The following is a 22,564-nucleotide window of genomic DNA, read 5'->3' on the forward strand; positions in this document are numbered from 1 at the left end:
TGATTGCACATGTATAACCTACATCAGATTGCTTGCCATCTTGGGGTGGGGGGAGGGAAGAGAGAGAGGGAGAAAAAGTTGGAACTCAAAATCTTGTGAAAAATGAATGTTGAAAACTATCTTTACATGTAATTGGAAAAAATAAAATAATATTTACTAAAAAAAGGAACTCTTAGATAACAAATAATAACTAAAACAGGTTCCATCAGGTTTCTAAATGCTATAGTGCAATTTATATTTGATCCCAGAAAATATGTAAAGGGATAAATTCAGTCCCAATCTAGGAAAAATCTTTTTAGTTACTAACTGCTGCAAGTCAGATTCTTTCAGCCTATGATAGCAAAGATAAGTTAATATATACAGTAGAAGATACTCTGGGCCTGATAAGTAATAAATTAAAGGGTTTGGTTTTTCTCCTAAAAGATGTGAATGTTTGGTTTTAGTTTAATGTCATTAATCTAAAGGAAAAATCATGCTCTTTAGGGTGATGGGTAGCCCTATTAATTCTTTCTCTGAAATAACCACAAAGCTCATTTATAATTTTTATTAAGGAATCAGTTTCTATAAAATGTCTTTTGAAAAAGCATTGGCCTATCTGAATGTACATATAATGCAAAATACAGCTTGTTCAGCTTTTTTTTTTAGAAGGGCCAGTAGATTTTTATGAATCAAGTTTTAATTTCTACAGTTCAAAAATAAGAAGTTCAAGAATTATGGTTAATTGCGGCCTTATATAAACATAAAATCACCATCTAACAACAACAACAAAAAACACAACTAAAAATAGGTGTGAGGAAAAAATATGATTAAATTATTAAAAAGCATACATGTAATTGAATATTAGCAAAATAAAACAAAATATAGGAATATAACTTTAAAAAAATTGTCATATAAGTAAAAACTAGGATAATACAATTTCTGAAAGCCTGTTAATCGACAACCTAAAATGATTGTTCAGATTATTATTTTTTTCAGCCCTTGTAGTCTCTCTTTAGCAAAGCATTTAAGTAAGCCTATAAAAAATAATTCTCATAACCTTAGGAAAGGAAAACACAGGAAGTTATCTTTTAGGACCTTATTTTCTCCCTAAAATTCTTAACTCGAAATACCTTTTATTTGAATGATTCTTATTTATTTTGGCCTTTATTTTTCAGCATACCTCCATTCCTAGAGGAAATAAGTCACCTTTGCTCCTTCCCTTTCTGCACAGTCAGTCAAAATTATAGTTTTTTATTTTGTTTTTCCTGCAAAGAGTAAAAGTTTCTACTATAGAACTGAGAAGTGATTACCATGAAGTGCTTACTTCATATTTAGAGGTCATTCTCAATTTGAATATTTTTATGCCCCAAGATGCAAATTTTTGAGGTGGAGGGGGTAGAATGGGAGGTGATGCATGGAGGGAAAGAGAAAGAGACAATTTAGTCAGGGAATTCAGGTCTAGATGCTCTGTTTTAGAATCTCTGTTTTGGTTGTGAGGTTGACAGTGAAAGCTTGTAACACATTTGTTGAAAGAAGATAGATCAAATAAACATGGAATAGTCTTCTCACAAATAGTTTCAGTCATAAGCTTTGTCTACTGTTCCTTTTCTAAGTTATCCACCCTATAAAATAGGTTTAATCTTCCCTCTGAAAATATGCATTTTGCAATGGCCTATTGATGGAAAGATTAGCTATGAATAAGGTAACAAAAGCAATTCATTTATTAAAAACAAAACATAATTTTCATATTTTTCTCATTGGCATATTTTCTATCTCATATAACAAAGCAAAAGTAAATATAAAATATTTAATTTTCATTCAATTAAACTTACTAATACAATCTTCACTGGTTATTTGATTTTGAAAATGCAATTATGCTTTCAGGAAATATTTTACCCTAGAAAATTTGAGACCAATCAAGATAATCCTATATTTAACTTTATTCCTTCTCTCTTTTTCTTCCTTCCATCCTATTCTATTTCTATCCCATTCCATTCTTTCATGTTGTCCAATTCTGAAACCTTCCTCTACATAGTCTACATACAAAAAAAGGAAATAAAAAATAATCTAACAAACTCTTTTGTTCCTACTGTCCTCTTCCATACTTTCCATACAGAAAGGGTATTTCTGTCCTGACGTTTCTCTCTCTCTCCCCTCCCCATTCAATGTTATTGTGTATCCATGTTTGTAAAATCTTTGGGAAAAGCCTAGGTTGAGTGTAAGCAGAGGAAATTATAACAACTGTTGTGTTACATTTTTGTTCTTCAATCTGGTAACACTGAATGATAGGATTAGCATTACCAATAATATGTACTAAGTAAAATTCATTTAAGAATATGAATTTTTCCTTTATAGTTTGTCTGCTGCAGGGTTTCTATGATTCCCCAAAGGAAACAAGAATTGAAGTTCTGGATCTGTTAATTAACAACATCATAGTAGTAATTACGTAGTCGCAATTCAACAGCTGAAAATGCAGGTCTGTTTTCAACCCTGAAATGAAAAGAGAATTATTATTATTTGCCTGATACTGCTACTATTTAGGAATGGACACTTTAATATTATCTAATACTGCTATATCTTGGCACTTCTTTTAATTATAAAAGTATTTTATTATTTTCCAGTTATATGTAGAGCTGGTTTGCAACATTTGTTTTTATAAGATTTCTAGTTTTGAATATTTTTCCTCCCTCTCCTTCTTACCCCCCTCCACAAGACAGCAAGTAATCTGATATACATTATATATGTACAGTAACATTAAACATATTTCTGCATTAGTCATGTTATGAGATAAGAATCAGAGCAAGAAGGAAAAACCTCAAAAAAGAAAAACAACAACAAACAATAGAATAGAAATAGTATTGTTTGATCTGCATCTATATTCCACAGTTCTTTTTTTTCTAGATTTGGAGAGTCTTTTCCATTATGAGTCCTTTGGAACTATCTTGTACCATCGTTTTGCTGAGAAGAATCAGGTCTATCACAGTTGATCAGCACACAAAGTTGTTGATACTATGTACAATGTTCTCCTGGTTCTGCTCACTTAACTCAACATCAGGTCATGTAAGGCCTTCCAGGTTTCTCTGAAATCTACGTACTCATCATTTCTTACAGCACAATAGTATTCCATTGCATTCATATACCACAACTTGTTCAGCCATTCCCCAATTGATGGGCAACCCCTCAATTTCCAATTCCTTGCCACCACAAAAAGAGCAGCTATAAATATTTTTGTACATGTGGGTCCTTTCCCCTTTTTTATGATTTCTGAGTGAAAGGGTATGCACAGCATACCTCCATTCCTAGAGGAAATAAGTCACCTTTGCTCCTTCCCTTTCTGCACAGTCAGTCAAAATTATAGTTTTTTATTTTGTTTTTCCTGCAAAGAGTAAAAGTATGCCCTTTGGGCATAATTCCAAATTGCTCTCCAGAATGGTTGGATCAGTTCACAGCTCCACCAACAATGCATTAGTGTTCCAATTTTTCCACAGCTTCTCCAACATTTATTATTTTCCTTTTTTGTCATATTAGCCAATGTCAGGTGGTACCTCACAGTTGTTTTAATTAACATTGCTCTAATCAGTAGTGATTTAGAGCATTTTTTCATATGGCAACAAATAGCTTTGATTTCTTCATCGGAAAACTACGTTGGCGCTTTTTAAAAAAAACTATTGGTTTATCCTTATTTTAGGCTGTCTTTTATTATTTTATTTTTAAAACAAAATATACCTTGGTAGAATACAACAAAAGTACTAATGGACAGATGAATGACATAATTTACATTTAAAAAAAGGGCTGACCATAAGTGACCCTCTCTGTTTTCAAAAAGAAAAATGGAAGGTTCATCATTAAAGCCATGTTTTGTCCAAATGTTGTAACTCCTATCTGAAACATCCTGAAACACAGGATGATATAGAGGCTGAATAAAATGAAGACCATGATTAGTGTCAATCGGGTGCTAAATTGTCCAACCCCAGCACAGTATTCTGAGTATTTTTGCATTGCATTGAATTGCTTTCATCAGTGGCAGGGTATTGACACTGTCAAGACAAAGTGATGCCTGTCACTTTAAGCAGGGTGGTGAAGAATCAAAGTAGATGATAGAGGAGATTATAGAAACTAAAATAGGTCAGTTTGATTACATGAAATTTAAAAGTATTTCCACCACTTTAGATGTTGATAACTCCACCAACCATGCATTAATGGACCTGTTTTCCCATAGTCACTTAAGTATTTGTAATGTTCTTTTTTTTAAATCTGTTTTGCCATTATAATGGCTGTGAGATGCAATTTCAAGACATCTTCTAATTTGCATTTTTCTCATTGTTAATAATTTTGAACATTTAAAGCATTTTAGTCCTTCGCTTGTCATCCTATGCATCTAGTTATTATGCTTGAATCCTTGTGAAGAAGACAACTAAAATACCCTTAATGTATGAGAAATAGGACCTTTCCTACATTAAAAGAAATATCTGGTGGGCCATCTTCAGTGCAGGAATACTATATTTCATGTTGGAACCCCATCTTGTGTGTTGCTACACAATCATTTCTTCTTGAACCCCTTTGAGATATCAGGGATTCCCCTCCATCCCCCATCTTATTTGAGACTAAAGTCTACTATACCACACAGAGAGCTGGTGTAGTGTTGCCACCAAGTCTTTGGTGTAGCCCCCACACCAAATTGGTTTTTCCAAAGTACCCATTACCCTTTAAAAAAAAAGTTGAAGAATAAAAACCCCAAAACACATAAACTTAAGACTCATTAATACAACTTTTGCCACATGAAACTTTATAGTAATTAATCTTATTTTCTAAATTATTATTACTTATTTCTATTTTAAACTGAAACTAAAGTTTTTCCTGGATCTGAACACATTTTTTCCTCTTTCTCATGTTTATAATTTCTTAATTTAGTGTAATGATTTCCAAAAAGAAGTGGTTTTTAAAAATATGTCATCTAGATTTTCAATGTCTTTCCTACTATGTGTTTGGCTCAAAGGTGAACATAATACTTCAAATGTATACTAAGCCTATTACTTTCTATAGTTATATATTTGTGTAATAAGATATCTCTTACCCTAGTAGACTGTAAACTGCTTAAAGGCGGTGACTGCTTTGTTTTCACCATAATTTTACCTTGCTATCCATGTAAGGCCACACAAAAAGGACATTATCTTTAGAAAAATAAGACTATTTAGTGGAAAACCTAATTTTTCTGCTGAGAGAGAAAGGCCTTATTTTAATCCATAATCTTTTCCCACTGATGTTGTATGGGTACAAATCATGGGACACTACAAATCTCTGAAGAATGAATTTTGAGGGTCAAACCAAAAGATAGTGGAGAAACAAAAAGTGGATACATATCAACAATCAATCAAAAAATTATGCAGTAAAATTATGCAGTAAAAATTGCATGAGCTTGAAATAGTTGGTTTGATATAGCCAGCATGTTTCAATAGTATCCATGCAATGTCAAGACATTAAGATAGCCAATGAAGAATTTGAGAGGGCATAGGCAAAAATTTCACAAAATGTGGGGTTACAAATGCATTGTGATATGCATCATTACAAGGAATACCCACAAGAAAGAAATCACAGATCCATTTTAAAAAGTGACTAAGATGCCATAAGTAATTAATGACCTACTTTTTATGCATATGTCACAGGTAATCTTGATGAAAATATGAATAAAAAATAAAAAATAAAATATTATTTTAGTGCTTTGAAGAGGGATCTGATGATGTCTGTCTGCTGAGGAACTACTAGGCAGTAGATTGGATAAAACTCTTGGCCAGAAATCAATAAAACTTGAGTTCAAATCTGGCCTCAGATACTTACTCACTGTGTGACCTTAGGCAAGTCACTCACCTCTGTTTGCCTCAGATTTCACAATCATAAAGTGGAAATAATAATACCTACCTGACAGGGTTTTTGTGAGGATTAAGTGAGAGAATATTAAAGGAAATAATGGAAAAAAAGTGAAGGAAGGCAGTTTAGCAGTACCAGATCTTAAAATAGATTATTAGGCAGCAATTATCAAAACTATCTGGTACTGGCTAAGAAATAGAAAGGAAATACATGGAATAGAGTAGACATATGATTTATGGCAGCAAATAAACAACCTTGTATTTGACAAGTAAAAAGAATGAATATTTTTGGATAACAATTCATCATTTGGTAAAAATTCCTGGGAAAACTGGAAAACAGTATGGCAGAAACTGGGCCAAAATGGATACATGACCTAGATATAGAGATTTTACAACAAAATTATAAGATCATGGAGCATTACTAATTAGACTTATTGACTGGGGAATGAATCCTATTCTTTTAGATTTGAAAAAGATCTTTATATATATTTAGATATGAAAGTTTTATCCGATAAACTATCTATAAAAATATTTCCCCAATTTTCTGCTTTCATTCCGATTTTGGATGTATTTTTTTATTTGTGCCAAATCTTTTAAATTATCCATATTATACCAAAAATTATCCATATTATACCATATGCTTTCTTTCTCTTATTTATTCATAAATTGTCCACCATAAGTCTGATAAATAATGTTCCATGTTCTCATAATTTTATTGTAAAATCTCTCTTTATATCTATGTCATGTATCCATTTTGATAAATGATCAAAAGATATGAACAGGCAGTTTTCCTAAGAAGAAATCAAAACAATTTAGAGTCATATGAAAAAATGCTCTAAATCATTATTGATTCGAGGAATGCAAATTAAAACAACTGTGAAATGTCATTTTATACCTATCCTATTGCCTAAAATGATTGAAGGGGAATGTGACAACTATTGGAGAGAATGTGGAAAAAATGGGACACTAATTCATTTTCAGTGGAACTGTGAACTGATCCAACCATTTTGGAAAGCAATCTGGAATTATGCCCAAAGGGTTATTAAGCTATACCTTTTGACCCTGCAATATCACCACTTGATCTATTTTCAACGATAATTAGGGAAAGAGGAAAAGAACCTAAATGTTCTAAAATGTTTATAGCAGCTTTCTTTGTGGTGGCAAAGAACTGGAAATCACAGGGATATCCATCAATTGGGAAATGGCCAAATAAGTTATGGTATATGATTGTGATGGAATACTTCTGTGCTATAAGAAAAGATGAGCTCAATGATCTTAGAAAACATGGAAAGACATTAAATAAAAAAGAGTGAAAATAGCAGAACCAAGATAACATTGTATACAATAACAGCAATATTGTTGTTTTGACTATTATAAATACCCAAATTAATTATAAAGGACATGAAGAAAGATATTATCTGCACCCAGAGAACTGATAATAGAAGTATGTATAGAATAATTTTACATACATATTCATTTATATATACATATAAAAAAAATAATTATGAAAATTTTGTTGTATATTTGAAAGGAATATTGTAAAACAAGTTGTGCTTAGTAGATTTGCAGTTTCATGTGAAATCATCTTTTTTATTGTACTATGTTATGGAAATGATTGTGTCATGAGAATGCTTGTTTTATTCTACAAATTAAAAATTAAAAAAATTTAAGTGAACTAATATTTCTTTGCATAGCACAGTGTTTGACATGTAGTAGGCACTTAATATATGTTTATTCCCTTCTTAGCTATAGGCAGGGAAGCTCATCACTGGGTCAACCACAGATTAGCAGATTTCTTTAGCCACAGCAACTCCAAAGCCCATTTACCAAGATATAGAGAGGTTAGGAAAGGTATTGGTGGAAGTGCCTAAACAAATATAAAACAACAAATCCTTAAATAATAAATAAATAAGCAAATGTTAGGGTTTGAGATGACCCTGGGTTCTTGGAGGCTTTGCAATCAGAATTTATGCTCTGCCAGTTCCTACCCAAGCTTGCAAAGATGTAAGTGGACCTACTAACAGATCACATCTATTGCTTGAAAACTCATGCAGCTAATTGAGGAGAAATATAGTAAAAATATTTGCAAACATCATGTCTAGGAAGATTATATACTAAGAGTTTCAAACTATACTGTTAGAAGGACTCACACAAATGAGATCATTGCTTATGGAGATACTGAAGTATGCATTTCCAATTATAATGCAAATCCTTCTAGGACAGTGGCTGTATATCTTTGTATTCTAAACAGCACCTAGTATGGTGATGGGCCTGTGCTTGGTGTTCACTAAATAGCTACTGATTATATATATATATATATATTATATATATAAATATAAATATATATCAATGATATGAAATAGCTGGAATAACTACCAAGCACACAGACATATGCAGATAAAAAGGCATTCAAATCCAACTACTTTCATAAAAATCTCTAGACTATAAGCTTAATCTTGTATGTCATCAAAAAATGAAAAAAATAGTGCTATCTTTTTTGTTTGCTATCTTGTTTTACATTATCTGTATTTGCTCATTTTTTATGGGTTTCTTTTTATGGATTTAATTTAGGAACCATTCTTGAATGTCTTGTTATTATTTTATTCTTGGGCGTTACCAGGGCTTTGCATTTTATCAAGCATTGGATTATTTACCTTTGCATTATAATATTTGTTAAGAGAATATTATGGGGGCACCTAGGTGGTGCAGTGGATAGAGCACTGTCCTTGGATTCAGGAGGACCTGAGTTCAAATCTGAACTCAGACCCTTGACACTTAATAGCTGTGTGACCTTGGGCAAGTCACTTAACCCAAATTGCCTCACCCAAACAAAAAAAAAAAAGAGAGAGAGAGAACATTGTGTTTCCTTTGAGGAAAGTATTTATCTTTTTATTTTGGAATTTTTCTCTAGGTGGTCTTTAGGGGCTTTTTCACTAAATTTTCAATGATTCAGACCTTTCTTTTTATATAATTGTTTATATGTCCAAAAGGTTAGATCTTTTTTTTCTTTGATGATTACTTATAACTTTTTAATATTATAAGTTGCCAGGTCTTGTGTGATTTTTGACTTTGGTCCTTTGGTATTTGAACTGCTTTTTTCTGAATGGTGGCAGTATTTTTTTTCTTTGATGTGTGAACTCTGGAATTTAGCTATGACATGTCTGGTACATCAACTTTTGGGGTATTTTTTCCAGAAATGAAACAGGCATTCTTTTAATCTTCTTTTTTTTTTTTGCAGGGCAATGGGGGTTAAATGACTTGCCCAGGGTCACACAGCTAGTAAGTGTCAAGTGTCTGAGACTGGATTTGAACTCAGGTCTTCCTGAATCCAAGGCTGGTGCTTTATCCACTGTACCACCTAGCTCCTCCCCTCCTTCCCTTTCCCCCTCCCCAAGGTGGAAAACAATCTGATATGAGTTATATATGTATGATCATGGAAAACATCACCACATTTGTCACTTTTTACAAGCAAATTAGACCATAAACAAATGTAAGGATGTGAAAAATAGCATGCTTCAGTCTGTTCAATAAACATCAGTTCCTTCCCTGGAGGTGGATAGTATGTTTCATCAATAGTACTTTGGGATTGGGGTGGAGCCAAGATGGCAGAGAAAAGACATTAAATGCACAGAGCTCCTGATACAATTACCCAAAAAACAGCAATAAAAGAATCCCTGGAGCAGAAAAACACAAAAATACGGGCTGAAATTATAGACAGATTTCAGGGGGCCATGCTGGACCATGAGACCAAGTCTAACCCTGCGGTCGTGCTGACAGACAGACTGTTGGAGGAATTTACCACAGAGCCTCTGAATCAGCTATGGCACCAGTGTCTTCTAGAACTGAGTATGCGGTCAGGTGAGAAGGCTGATTGGCTGGACAGGGGGATCTTCAGGGTTACCAGCAGGATGGGGGGAAGAATTTGGCTGTTCCACCCCAGCAGGTAACCAGGAAGAAATCCTGAGTGATGGGAGGCTCAGGGAGGGGAGGGGTGCAGGTTCATCAAAGCTAAGAACCACACCACAGAAAGCTTTGCTCATTGGTTGTTTAGTAAGTAGGCTTAAGGTTATCTCCAGACCAGAGAACAGGCCAGGTGAGAGTAAAACCTGCCCTCCCTTAAACCAAAACACCTGGGACCCTCTGAAGCTGGGAACAGGAGTGGAGTCAAGAAGTAACTCCCTCCACACCCCCAGTGGAGAGTTTAAAATCAAAGATGAGCAAGCAAAGAAAGTTCAGAACTATAGAAAGCTTTTTCAGGAACAAGGAAAATTAAGATGTAGCCTCAAATGAGGAAATCAACCACAGGGCTCCTACATCCAAAGCTTCCAAGAAAAATATGAACTGATCTCAGGCCATGAAAGTTCTCAAAAGGGACATTGAAGAGAAAGTAGGAGAGATTGAAGGAACATTTAGAGAGAAAATGGAAAAAGAAATGAGAGCAATGTGGGAGAGTCATGAGAAAAAAGTCAACAGTTTGAAAAGCCAAATGGAAAAGGAGATTAAAAAACTGTCTGATGGGGCAGCTATATGGCGCAGTGGTTAAAGCACCGGCCCTGGATTCAGGAGTACCTGAGTTCAAATCTGGCCTCAGACACTTAACACTTACTAGCTGTGTGACCCTGGGGAAGTCGTTTAACCCCCATTGCCCCGCAAAAAACAAAACAAAACAAAAAAACTGTCTGATGAAAACAATTGCCTAAGAATTAGGACTGAACAAATGGAAGCTAGTGACCTTATGAGAAACCAAGACATAGTAAAGCAAATCCAATTGAATGAAAAAATAGAGGGCAATATGAAATATCTCCTTGGAAAAACAGCTGACCTAGAAAATAAATTCAGGAGAGATCATTTGAAAATCATTGGACTACCTGAAAACCATGATCAAAACAAGAGCATAGACACCATCCTCCAAGAGATTGTGAGGGAATATTGCCCTGATATTCTAGAAGCAGAAGCTAAAATAGAAATTGAAAGAATCCACTGATCACCTCTGAAAGAGATCCCAAAAGAAAACCTCCAGGAATATTATAGCCAAATTCCAGAACTCCCAGGTCAAGGAGAAAATATTGCAAGCAGCTAGAAAAAAGAAATTCAAATACTGTGCAGCCCCAATAAGGATAAAGCAAGATCTAGCAGCATCTACATTAAAGGACCAGAGGGCAAAGGAAATGGGACTACAGCCAAAAAAAAAATCACATATCCAGCAAAACTATGCATAATGTTTCAAAGGAAAAAATGGGATTTCAATGAAAAAGAACACTTTCAGGCATTTGTGATGAAAAGACCTGAGCTGAATAGACTTTCAAACACAAGACCCTGGAGAATCATAAAAAGATAAACAGGAAAAAGAAATCATGAGGAACATTAAAAGGTTAAACTGTTTACAGTCATACATGAGAAAATAATACTTTCAACTCATAAGAACTTTTTCAGCAAGGAATACACAGAGGACACAGGTCTGAAATGAATATGAAAGGATGGTATTTGTAAAGCATTTATTTTTTGTGTATCCTTGTTCTTTGTGGAGCAAATAAGGTGGGTTGTCTGGTGTCTGGGGCCAGATTTGGGCTCTGGGCCTCTTGGACCCAGGGCTCATGCTTTGTCCACTGTGCTACCTAGCTAACCCATGATGATATCTTTATAATAGGGGTGAGGGGTAGAAGGAAGAGACTGGGGGAAGGGGGAGGGGAGAGGTGGAATGGGAGGAGGTAGCTCACAGGAAGGATACAAGAAAAAAGCCTATGGAGGGGAGGGGAAGAGGGGGAGTAAGTGAACTTCACTATCATCAGAATTGGCTCAAAGAGGGAATAACATACATATTCAAGCGAGTATAGTAATATATTTTTGCCCTGAGGAAAAGTGGGAGGAGAAGGTGATTGGGGGGCGGGGAGAAGAGGGGAAGGAGAGAAGGGAAGTTTGGGGGAGGGAGCTATAGAAAGCAAAACACTTTAGAGGAAGGTGAAGATGTTCACCATAACACCACATGTATGACATATATTGAATTGCTTCATTTCATAGGGAGAGTTGAGGAGGGAGGGAGGAAGAAAAATTTAGAAAACAGAATTAGCTCAAAGGCCATAACCTCATCAGAGTGGGCCCAAGGAGGGAATAACACACATCCAATAGGGAAGAGTAATCTATTTAACCCTACAGGAAAGTAGGAAGGGAAGAGGATAAGGAGGGAAGGGTGAATGAAGGGAGGGTAGAGCAGGGGAGGGGGCAGTCAGTAGCAAAACACTTATGAGGACGATTAGGGCAAAATAAGATAGACAATAGAATAAATATCATTGGAAGGGAATGGAGGGAAATAGTTATGATGATTGACTACAATGTCAAAATGTATGGAACTTACTCTGCTGGGCTATTGTGGAGAAAATTCTCTTTCAAGTTCAAGGTACTATATAAAAATTTTGATGAACAGGATGCTATCAGAAAGACCCGGAAAGACTGACATGAACTGAAGCAGAGAGAAATGTACTCTATAGAAAATAATAGCATTAGTGTAAGATGATCTGCTGGGAAGCATGTGGTTATTTTCAGCAAGGCAATGATCCAATATAACTCTGAAGAACCTAGGAAAATTGCAGTACATCTACAGAGAATGAACTGATGGTATCTGAAAACAGACTGAAACACATTTTTTTCTGACAATTCCTTAATCTGAAGTTTTCTTTTTATCTGTTTTCTCTCACAACTTATATAAGGTAGAGTTGTTTGCCATGACCGCTCATGTATAATTTATGTTGAATTGTTTGAGTCCTTGGGGTGGGGGAAGAACTTAGGAAAATTGAAGTCCATCTACAGAGAAAGAACTGATGGTATCAGAAAACAGACTGAAACACATTTTTTTTTCTGACAATTCCTTTATCTGAAGTTTTGTTTTTATCTGTTTTCTCTCACAACTTAGATAAGGTAGAATTTTCTCCCATGACTACTCATGTAGAATTTATGTTGAATTGAGTTCTTAGGGTGGGGTGGGAGGGGAGGGAGGAAGAGAGGTTGGAAAACAAAGTTTTAAAAAACAGTTGATGTCAAAATTTGCTTTTACATGTAATTTGGAAAATAAAAGTCTAAAATAAAAAAATAGTACTTCGGGATTGCCTTGGATCATTGAATTGTTGAGAATAGGCAAGACATTCACAGTTCTTCATCAAACAATATTACTGTCTCTGTGTACAGTGTTCTTTTAGTTCTGCTCACTTCCCACATTCACATCATTTCATACATGTCTTTCCAAGCTTTTCTAAATTCATTCTGCTTGTTATTTCTTATTGCATAATAATTTTCCATCACCATTATATACCACAATTTGTTTAACCATTCCCCAATTGATGGGCATGCCTTTGATTTTCAATTCTAAGTCACCAAAAAAAAAAAGCCGCTATAAATATTTTTGTACAAATAGGTCTTTTTCTCTTCATTGGGATGTCTTTGAGATATAAACCTAGTAATGGTATTACTAGAACAAAGGGTATGCACAGTTCTATAGCCCTTTGGACATCATTCCAAATTGCTTTCCAGAATGATTGGATCTTTTCACAACTCTACCAACAGTTAATTAGTGTCCCAGCTTTCCCACATCCCCTCCAACAACCAATATTTTCTGTTTTTGTTATATTTTCCACTCCGATAGGTGTAAGGTGATACCTCTGAGTTGTTTTAATTTGCATTCTCTGATCAACAATGATCTAGAGCCTTTTTTTATATGATCATTGATAGCTTTGATTTCTTTGTCTGAAAACTGCCTGTTCAAATCCTTTGACCATTTAATCTTCAATTTCCGCCCCCCCCCCATTCTAATTGATTTAGGTAGTTTTTATTAATTATTTCTTGAAATACACTATCCCAACTTTGTAAAATTCATGATTTGCAGTAAGTACAACAACAAAAAGAGTTCAAATGTACAAACTTCATTTCTCTTGCTTAGTAAACTGTTATACTGGGGTTTTTTCTGTTTTAATTGTATTCTCTCATTTAATGCTGCCTGTATCAGACTTCTTGAATTATAAAGTTCCAGGTAGACCAGTAACACTTAAGTCATTTAAGTGGTGGAAAGTCTTCTATAAGAATTAAAATTGGGGCAGCTAGGTGGCGCAGTAGATAGAGCACCAGCCCTGGAGTCAGGAGGACCTGAGTTCAAATCCGGCCTCAATTAAAAAACTACTTAAAAAATTAACAACTTTATCAAATTGGCACAATATAAACAAAGTCCAGCAGGGAGATAGAAAAAAGAAACTCCACTTGAAAATAACTGTAGATAATTTAAAATATTTGGAATTCTATCTGTCAAGACAAATTCAGGAAATATATGAATACAATTACAAAAAACTTTTCACACAAAGTCAGATTTAAACAACTGTAAAAATATTAATTGCTCATGGATGGTTGAACCAAATATAATAAAAATGACATTTCAGTCTAAATTAATTTACTTATACAGTGCCATACCAATCAAACTACCAAAAATTATTTTATATAGATAGAAAAAAACCCAAACAAAATTCATCTGGAAGAACAAAAAGAAAAGAATATCAAGGGAATTAATGGGAAAAAATGCAAAGGAAAGTGGCCTAGCCATACGACATCTCAAACTATAATATAAAGTGGCAACCATCAAAACTATCTGATCGTGGCTAAGAAATAGAATGGTGGATCAATGGCACGGATTAAGTACATAATACACAGTAGTAAATGACTATAGTTATCTAGTGTTTGATAAACCCAAAGACCCCAGCTTCTGGGATAAAGACTCACTATTTGATAAAAACTTGTAGGAAAACTGAAAAACAATATGGCAGAAACTAGGTATAGACCAGCATCTTACACTGTATATATATATAAAGTCAAAATGGCTACATGATTTAGATATAAAGGATGAGATCATAAGCATATGACAGTAAGGAATAGTTTACATGTCAGATCTATGGAGAAGGGAAGAATTCATGATCAAAGAAGATATAGAGAGCATTACAAAATGTAAAATGGATAATTTTGATTATATTAAATTTAATTGTTTTTTGCACAAATAAAACTAATGCAACAAAGATCAGAAGAGAAAGCTTGGAAACAATATTTACAGCAAATGTTTCTGATATATATATATATATATATCACTCACATATATAGAGAACTGAGTCAAATTTATAAGACAAGCCATACCCCAACTGATAAGTGATCAAAGTATATGAACAGGCAGTTTTTAGATGAAGAAATCAAAGCTACCTATAGTCATATGAAAAAAAAATGTTCTAAATCACCATTAAAGAAATGAAAATTAAAACAACTCTGAAGTAATATCATATTGGTTAATATGACAGAAGAGAAAAATGATAAAAGTTGGAGAGAATGTGGGAAAATAGGGACTAATGCACTAATGGAGTTGTGAATTAATCCCACCATTGTAGAGAATAATTTGGAACTATGCCCAAAGGGCAATCAAACTGTGCATACTCTTTAATCCAGTAATACCACTATTAGGTTGTATCCCAAAGAGATCATTAAAAAAGGCAAAAGGACCTACATGCACAAAATTATCTATAGCAGTTTTTTTTTTTTTGTGGTGGCAAAGAATTGGAAATTGAGGGATACCCATCAAGTGGGGAATGGTTGAACAAGCTGTGGCATATGAAAATAATGGAATAATATTGTGCTTTAAGAAATGATAAGCAGGCAGATTTCAGAAAAACCTGGAAAGACTTATGTGAACTGATTCAAAGTGAAGTGGGCAGAACCAAGAGAACATGATAGTAACAGCAACATTTTGTGATGATCTACTCTGAATGACCTAGCTCTTTTCAACAATACAGTGATCCCAGAAAATTCCAAAGGATTTATGATGGAAAATGGTATTCACCTCCAGAGAAATAATTGATGGACTCTCAATATTTTCACTTTCTTCATTTTTTGTTTTTTTTTTTCCTTTTTAGTCTGTTTCTTCTTTCATAATATGACTAATATGGAAATATGTTTTACATGAGTGCACATATATAACCTATATCAAATTGCTTAATGTTTTAGGAAGAGGGGATAAAAACATTTCAACTTAAAATTTTATAAAAATGAATGTTAAAAACTGTCTTTTTGTATAATTGGAAAAAATAAAATACAATTAAAAAAAAAAAGATGATACCTTAATGTTTTTTGCATTGGAAAGCTCTATGAAGCTCTTATTTTTTTTAAAAGCTAGCAAGTTTAGGGGCAGCTAGGTGGCACAGTGAATAAAGCACCATCCCTGGATTCAGGAGAACCTGAGTTCAAATCCAGCCTCAGACACTTGACACTTACTAGCTGTGTGACCGGGTCAGCTAGGTGGCAGTGGATAAGGCACTGGCCCTGTATTCAGGAGTACCTGAGTTCAAATCCAGCCTCAGACACTTGACACTTACTAGCTGTGTGAGCCTGGGCAAGTCACTTAACCCCCATTGCTGCACAAAACAAAACAAAAACAAAAAACTAGCTGTGTGACCCTGGGCAAGTCATTTAACTCTCATTGCCCCACCAAAAAGAAAAAGTTAGCTAGTTTAAAATCTGGTATATCTGTGAGAAATCTTGGGGCAGAGGAAGGCAGTGTTCTCTTCCTTCTTAGTTCTTTTTCCACCCCCATCCCCACTCCAAGGTCCATTTCTCCTTGAAAGTAAGATTCCATAAAATCACTTCATTAGGGTCAATCCCAACCTTACAAAGAGTCTTAGGTGGAGACAGATCCATTTATCTGGATAACCAAAGGCTTCTCAGTCCAAGGGGGAGGTTATCCTAGACAACCCTCTATTGAAGAGGACATTCTTTGAATTTATTGCCCAAGGCTGGAGATAATCTTTCTCTGCAAGGGTTAATTCATGGCTCCCATTGTCCACCTACTGTTTCAAGAGTATAAAAACCCTGTGTACCACCACCATGGGGTCTTTGCTCTGAGAGAGATGGTCATTGACCATCCTTTTATTAATAAGCTACCTGCCTATTAAAAAAAATTAGTAAATTACACAGAAACTATGTCTCATATTTTTAATCATCACATATCAGTATTGGGCCAACCTGTATAAAGCAATTTTAGCTAAGACCCTAAGACAGAATCACTTGGTGGAAAGTGGAGAGAGGAGAGAGGACCTTTGACTCCTCCCCATCTTAATTTAGAAATGTCAGTAAATTTTAGATTTCTCATAGGTGCCTTTGCATTGTCCCCAGAAGAGCAATGGCTGACAGCCATGAAGAACTACCTAGACACACTGAAGAAAATTAGCTTTAGGATCCTACAAGGAGTTCAAGAGAAATGAATGTAATGTTAAAGGAAAATTCATAAACTTTCTGTGAAGGGAAGAAAGACTATCAGAAACCAGGAGCTATGAGCTGCACTATTGCTATATGTGCTCTCTAGGCTGAACCTACTTTCCTTTGGCCTCTCTATGTATGTGTGGTAAAGGATGATCCAAATCAGAATGGGATTTAAAAAAAAAATCTACTGCTCTTATTTTACCACCTTAGCAAGTATCCATTTCTAAAAGATAATTAAGTCTAGCTAATTGATATCAGTTTGATAATATTGAGGGAATGGGTAGGCAGAGGACAGAATATACTGTTGGGTGTTCACTAGTATTAGAAAGACAACCTTACACCCTCAAGGTTATATACCTAGAATCTTGAGGGAAGAAGCTACATGACCTATGAGGGTGAGTAAACAATTTGGAGTACTAATCCTGGAATATGTTGTAGAAACATTGAGTGCATGTATGGAGAATTGGGCCTGGATCTTTGATTTCAATGGTACAGGAAACTCCTAGGGAGGAAATTCCTGCTACCAATGTAGAAAGTCAACTTCTCTGCAAATTACAGTTTTAGAGAGTTGCCTAGGGTACTAAGGTTAATTGAATTGTCTAGAGTCATATAGTGAATATGTCAAAGATAGGACCTGAACCCAAGTTTTCCTGGCTTTGAGGCTATCTAGAAGATGGGAAAGTGGAGAAAAAGGAATAAGCACTCATGCTGCACCTACTATTTTCCAGGCACTGTGCTAAGTGTTGTTGTTTTTTTTAAATAAATATTAGCTCATTTGAATCTCTCAATCCTTCAAGATAAGTTCTATTATTATCCCTATTTAAGAGTTGAGGAAACTAAGGCAAAGTAGAGATTAAGTTGGCTGCCTGCAGTTGCACAGGCCAGATTTGAACTCAGTACTCAGAACTTCCTAACTCCAGGTCCAATGATCTATCTACTGTACCAGCAAATAAATGCTCTATTACTCCATAGTGCCTCTACATCTGTGTGTGTGTGTGTGTGTGTGTGTATACATATCTATGTTTATATGGAATTCTATAGCCAAAAGTATATGTAGATAGATGAAATATATCTATAACCAAATAGAAATTTAGCATGACACTGAAGACCTCAGGTAGAGTTAGTAAGAGGGCTTTTCAGAAAGAGAGACTTTTTTCAGGAAAAGGCAACTCCAAGGAAAAGAAAGAGGAGAAGAGATACAGAGAAAGACATTCACACAGAGATACACAGAAAGAGAGACACAGAGAGTTAGACACACATTCTTTAACACATTCATGGTTTCCAACTAAAGACTTCAGAGTAAAAATGGACCTTGATTGAGATCAGAGGTTCCCTCTGTATTGAACAGAAATTTTATCACACTCTCATCTAAAGAGTTCATTCAATCTTATATGCTGTCTGGTATATTATTACCTGTTGAATATCTCCAATTTCTGTTTCATTTACTGGATATTTGCTCTTGTTTAACCAGCAACTGATGGGAAAAGGCTAAACTGATTAATTTAAGCTAAGATTAGTGACAAGGGAAGTAGCTTTTCCCCTCCTCAGACTTGTATTCTTAAACCAGCAATTGTTGAGTGGAGCAGGTATTCTAGTCTGGCACTTGTCTTAGAAATAGGTGAAGAGATGAGCTCAGCTCAGCTCAGTTATGATTCTTCTTCTCTCTTCAAAGCTGTCTCTTGGAGAGTGGTTGGACAGTTCCTAAGATATCTATCCATGTCACCTACTGGTGAGCAGCATTTAGACAACCCATGTGGACCATACATAGGCCTCCATACATACATATACACATACACACATGTATATATATACATATATATATATACACATATACATGTCATATATGAAAACCAGGGATTTACCTAGTAAATAAAGCAATTTGATATAAGTAGGGAAACATTTTGTACTCACTCATATGTCCAACATAGTTTCATCAGATCATAAATTTCACTTGGACAGCCTGTAGGACACTCCATCCTCTCTCCTTTTTCTAACATTGCTGAAACTTCACTTCCTTTCATTCCCTAAAAAATATGAAAGGTATTTGAGGTAATTAAAATAGATATGTGTTGCAACCATTTCTACTACAACTCACATTAAAAGTACTCAAGTATGTTTCTATCAATTTCTTTGATCTAAGGATCTTAAAGCAACATGATCTATATATTTATGTGAAGATTATGGCCATAATCATGAGGGGAAGTTAATTGGGCATATTATCTCAGAATCCATTGCAGAAGTAATACCCTGAATCAATCAATCCATAAACCAGTTTACAAGCATTTATTAATCACCTGTTATATGTCAGATACTGTTAAGCAATAGTGATACAAAAGCAAAAGTGAAACAGTACCTGCCTTTTGATTAAGAGAGAGCATCTAATTTATATAAAATATAGAAAATAAACTCAAGATAGTTTGGGGAGGAGAAAACATTACTATTGGTATTAGGGTTTGTTAGAAAAGGCTTTTTGTAGAAGATGGTATATGAGCTGAATCTTGAAAGAAACCTGGTATTCTGAGAGGTAAAATTAAGGAGGGAGTACGTTCCACAGATGTGGTACATCTAGTGCAAATTCATGCAGATAAGAAGTAATGTGTGCAGAATAGTTAAGTTGGTAGGTATATTGGATTACAAAATTGTTGTAGAGACATGATGTAAAATAAGACTGAAAGGTAAGAAGGGGGCTGGTTTTGGAGAGATTTAAATACTAACACAGGAGTTTATATGCTGTCGTAGAGGTAATGGAGATTTTTTTTTAAGTAGAGGTGATTGGCATTTTAGGGAAATGACTTTGCTCTGTAGAGGATAGAGATGGGAATAACAAATGAGAGTCAATAGTGTATGGGGGCAGCTAGGTGGCACAGTGGAAAAAGCACCAGCCCTGGATTCAGGAGGACCTGAATTCAAATCTGGCCTCAGACACTTGACACTTACTAGCTATGTGACCCTGGGCAAGTCACTTAACCTTCATTGCCCCACACAAAAAAGAGTCAATAGTGCAGATAAGAGGCCATAAAGGCTTAAAACTGACTGTGTGAAAGGAGAGGGAGGGACCTATGGGTGAGATGTGAAGATAAGAACAAGATTAATGACTGATTATATATTTGGGGTGAGGAGTTAAGGATAACAATGCTGGTAACCAAAATCACTAGAAACAGTGAATGGGCTTTTAGATAGGGACACTATGTTCTATTTTGGACCTGTTGAGTTTAAGATGTTTGTCAGACATTAAAATCAAAATGTTTATTAGGCACTTTGTGACATGGGACTGAAACTTGGAAGATAATAGGTCTGTGTAGGCATAGTAATTGAACCCACGTGTACTAATGAGATGCCCAAGTGGGACAGATAAAGAAAAGACTGAATAAAGTCCAGGAGAGAACCTGAAGAAAAGCCAAAGTTAGGGGTGTGACATGGATGAAGAATCAATCAAGGAAACAGAAGAAGCAGTCAGACAGCTATGAGGATAATCAGATGCTCAAACTGATGTGAAAAAACAGAGAAAAGAGGAGGCAAGTGTGGTTAACATTTGTCAAAGACTTTGGAAAGATAAAGAAGGATAATGTTTGAGAAAAGGCCAATGTATTTGTCATTGAAGAGAGCAGTTTCAGTTGAATGAAGAAGTTGTTAAATGGCAAAACTGCAGTGGATTAAAGAGAGTGAGTGGAGAATAAAAGAAGACTCAGAATGTGGAATGCGGTTTGTTTTTTTTTTTTGTTTGTTTTTGCAGGCAATGGGGTTTAAGTGACTTGCCCAGGGTCACAGAGCTAGTAAGTGTCAAGTGTCTGAGGCCAGATTTGAACTCAGGTACTCCTGAATCCAGGGCCGGTGCTTTAACCACTGCATCATCTAGCTGCCCCCTGGAATGCGTTTTTAAGGAGTTTGGCTGAAAGGGAATAGAAATAGAATGATAATTATTAGGAATAGTAGGGCATAGAAAGGGGTTTTTTTAAAGATGAGGGAGACATGAGTGAATTGGAGGCAGTAGCAAAGAAGCCTGTAGTACCTGTAGACAGCAGGGAAGGAACCTGTTGTAGAGAGAGAATGAAAATTATAGAGCATAGACATGATTGGGGGCAAGGGAGGCAATATTGCTGTCAAAGAAGGGAAGGGATTAGATAAAGGGTATATGTAAAGGGATGGGCTTTATTGAAGAAAAGAGATTTCTTTTTTTAACCACAAAGGAGAAAATGGTATGAGTGATGTTCAAGGAGTAGTGATATAAAGAAGAAGGGAGAAGAGGGAACTCTTGGTGAATAGTCTTGAATTCTTTAGTAAAGTATATTATATGAGGGCCATAGCTGAGAGAGAATTGTAAAAAGTTTGAAGAAAGATGATTATGTATGAAACACTCCAGAGTGGGCACAGGGATTGAGAATCAATTAGGGAAGAGTAAAAGAGCTCAACTTTCAAAATGAAAGCCCTGTTGAGATTAGTTAATAAGAATTTAGTGGACACCGTTAGCATATTTGTATGACCTCTTCCAATTCAGCGGTATTTGAGTAGGAATAAAGGCAGAAGTTGGGTACAATCTAGTGTTAAACTTTGTAAAGTTGTGAGTTTTGTCAGGGACAAAAGGACAGAGGAGTAAAGGGTTTTGAGAGTAAAAACCAGTGTATAATTAAACTGGCTCACCAAGGGGTCAAGATTGGAAAGCAATGAGAGTGTAGCCAATTCTGAGGGAGAAAGAGATTGGATGGTGAGAACAATGAATAGGTTTGAGAGGAAAAAAACATAGAGATAAAATGATAATAGATACTAACAAAAGAATTTCAATGTTCTTTACCAGGGAATTGGAGGGTGTGACCATGACTGTGTGTTTCTGAGGCAGAATGGAGGAATGTCAGGAGAATTCAGCAGATTGAGGAATGAAGTAGTTAGGGTATTTAAGGGAGTGTTGAAATATTGAGGTTCATTGGTAAATAATCAGAATCTGGCTTAGATGATAAATCTGGTTAGAGTAAATATCAAAGAAGGAAAGGGTGAATGTTTTTTCCTAATTATATAACTTATACTTTGGAAATTCTCAGGCATTAGAGTGAAAGAAAAACAATTAAATAACATGTTATTTGTAGTCTTTTGCATTATTACATTATTGCTAAGTAGTATTTCCATTTCTAAGATGAAGATAAAATCATGTTTCCAGTATCACTTGAATAAGCTACAGATAAAGGAAGAAAACCTAGATTACATAATAGAACCCAAGGTATTGCAGAGGATTAATTCCAATTAAAATAGTCTTTCAATGCTTCAAAAGATCCATAATTTCATTCCATCCCCCCAACATTACAAACTGAAAGCATCCCATGCCTTTGTACACATCTTCTTAAGCTACCTTAGCCAAAAATTGAATCATTTAATGACCATCATTCTAGTGATAAAGCTCTCTACATCTACCTTGATAACAGTAATCAGATGCTGATAGCATAATCTTTGAGAACAACTCAAAA

At 35.1% G+C, this 22,564-nt stretch overlaps 1 protein-coding gene across 2 annotated transcripts in view; it reads right to left on the bottom strand.

The window, feature by feature from the left end:
• Nucleotides 1-563: 563 nt before the first annotated feature.
• The window catches only part of SYK (spleen associated tyrosine kinase), a 197,669-nt gene continuing 175,668 nt past the window's right edge, over nt 564-22,564 (bottom strand). For both annotated transcript variants that reach the window (XM_043977547.1, XM_043977546.1), the window contains 2 exons: nt 19,023-19,135; nt 564-2,469 (listed from right to left, as the gene is read on the bottom strand). In XM_043977547.1, coding sequence (XP_043833482.1) covers nt 2,397-2,469; nt 19,023-19,135 — 186 coding nt within the window. In that variant the 3' untranslated portion in view covers nt 564-2,396. The remainder of the gene's footprint in view (nt 2,470-19,022; nt 19,136-22,564) is intronic.

The sequence above is a fragment of the Dromiciops gliroides genome, chromosome 1 (assembly GCF_019393635.1).
Source record: "Dromiciops gliroides isolate mDroGli1 chromosome 1, mDroGli1.pri, whole genome shotgun sequence".
NCBI classification, from domain to species: domain Eukaryota; kingdom Metazoa; phylum Chordata; class Mammalia; order Microbiotheria; family Microbiotheriidae; genus Dromiciops; species Dromiciops gliroides.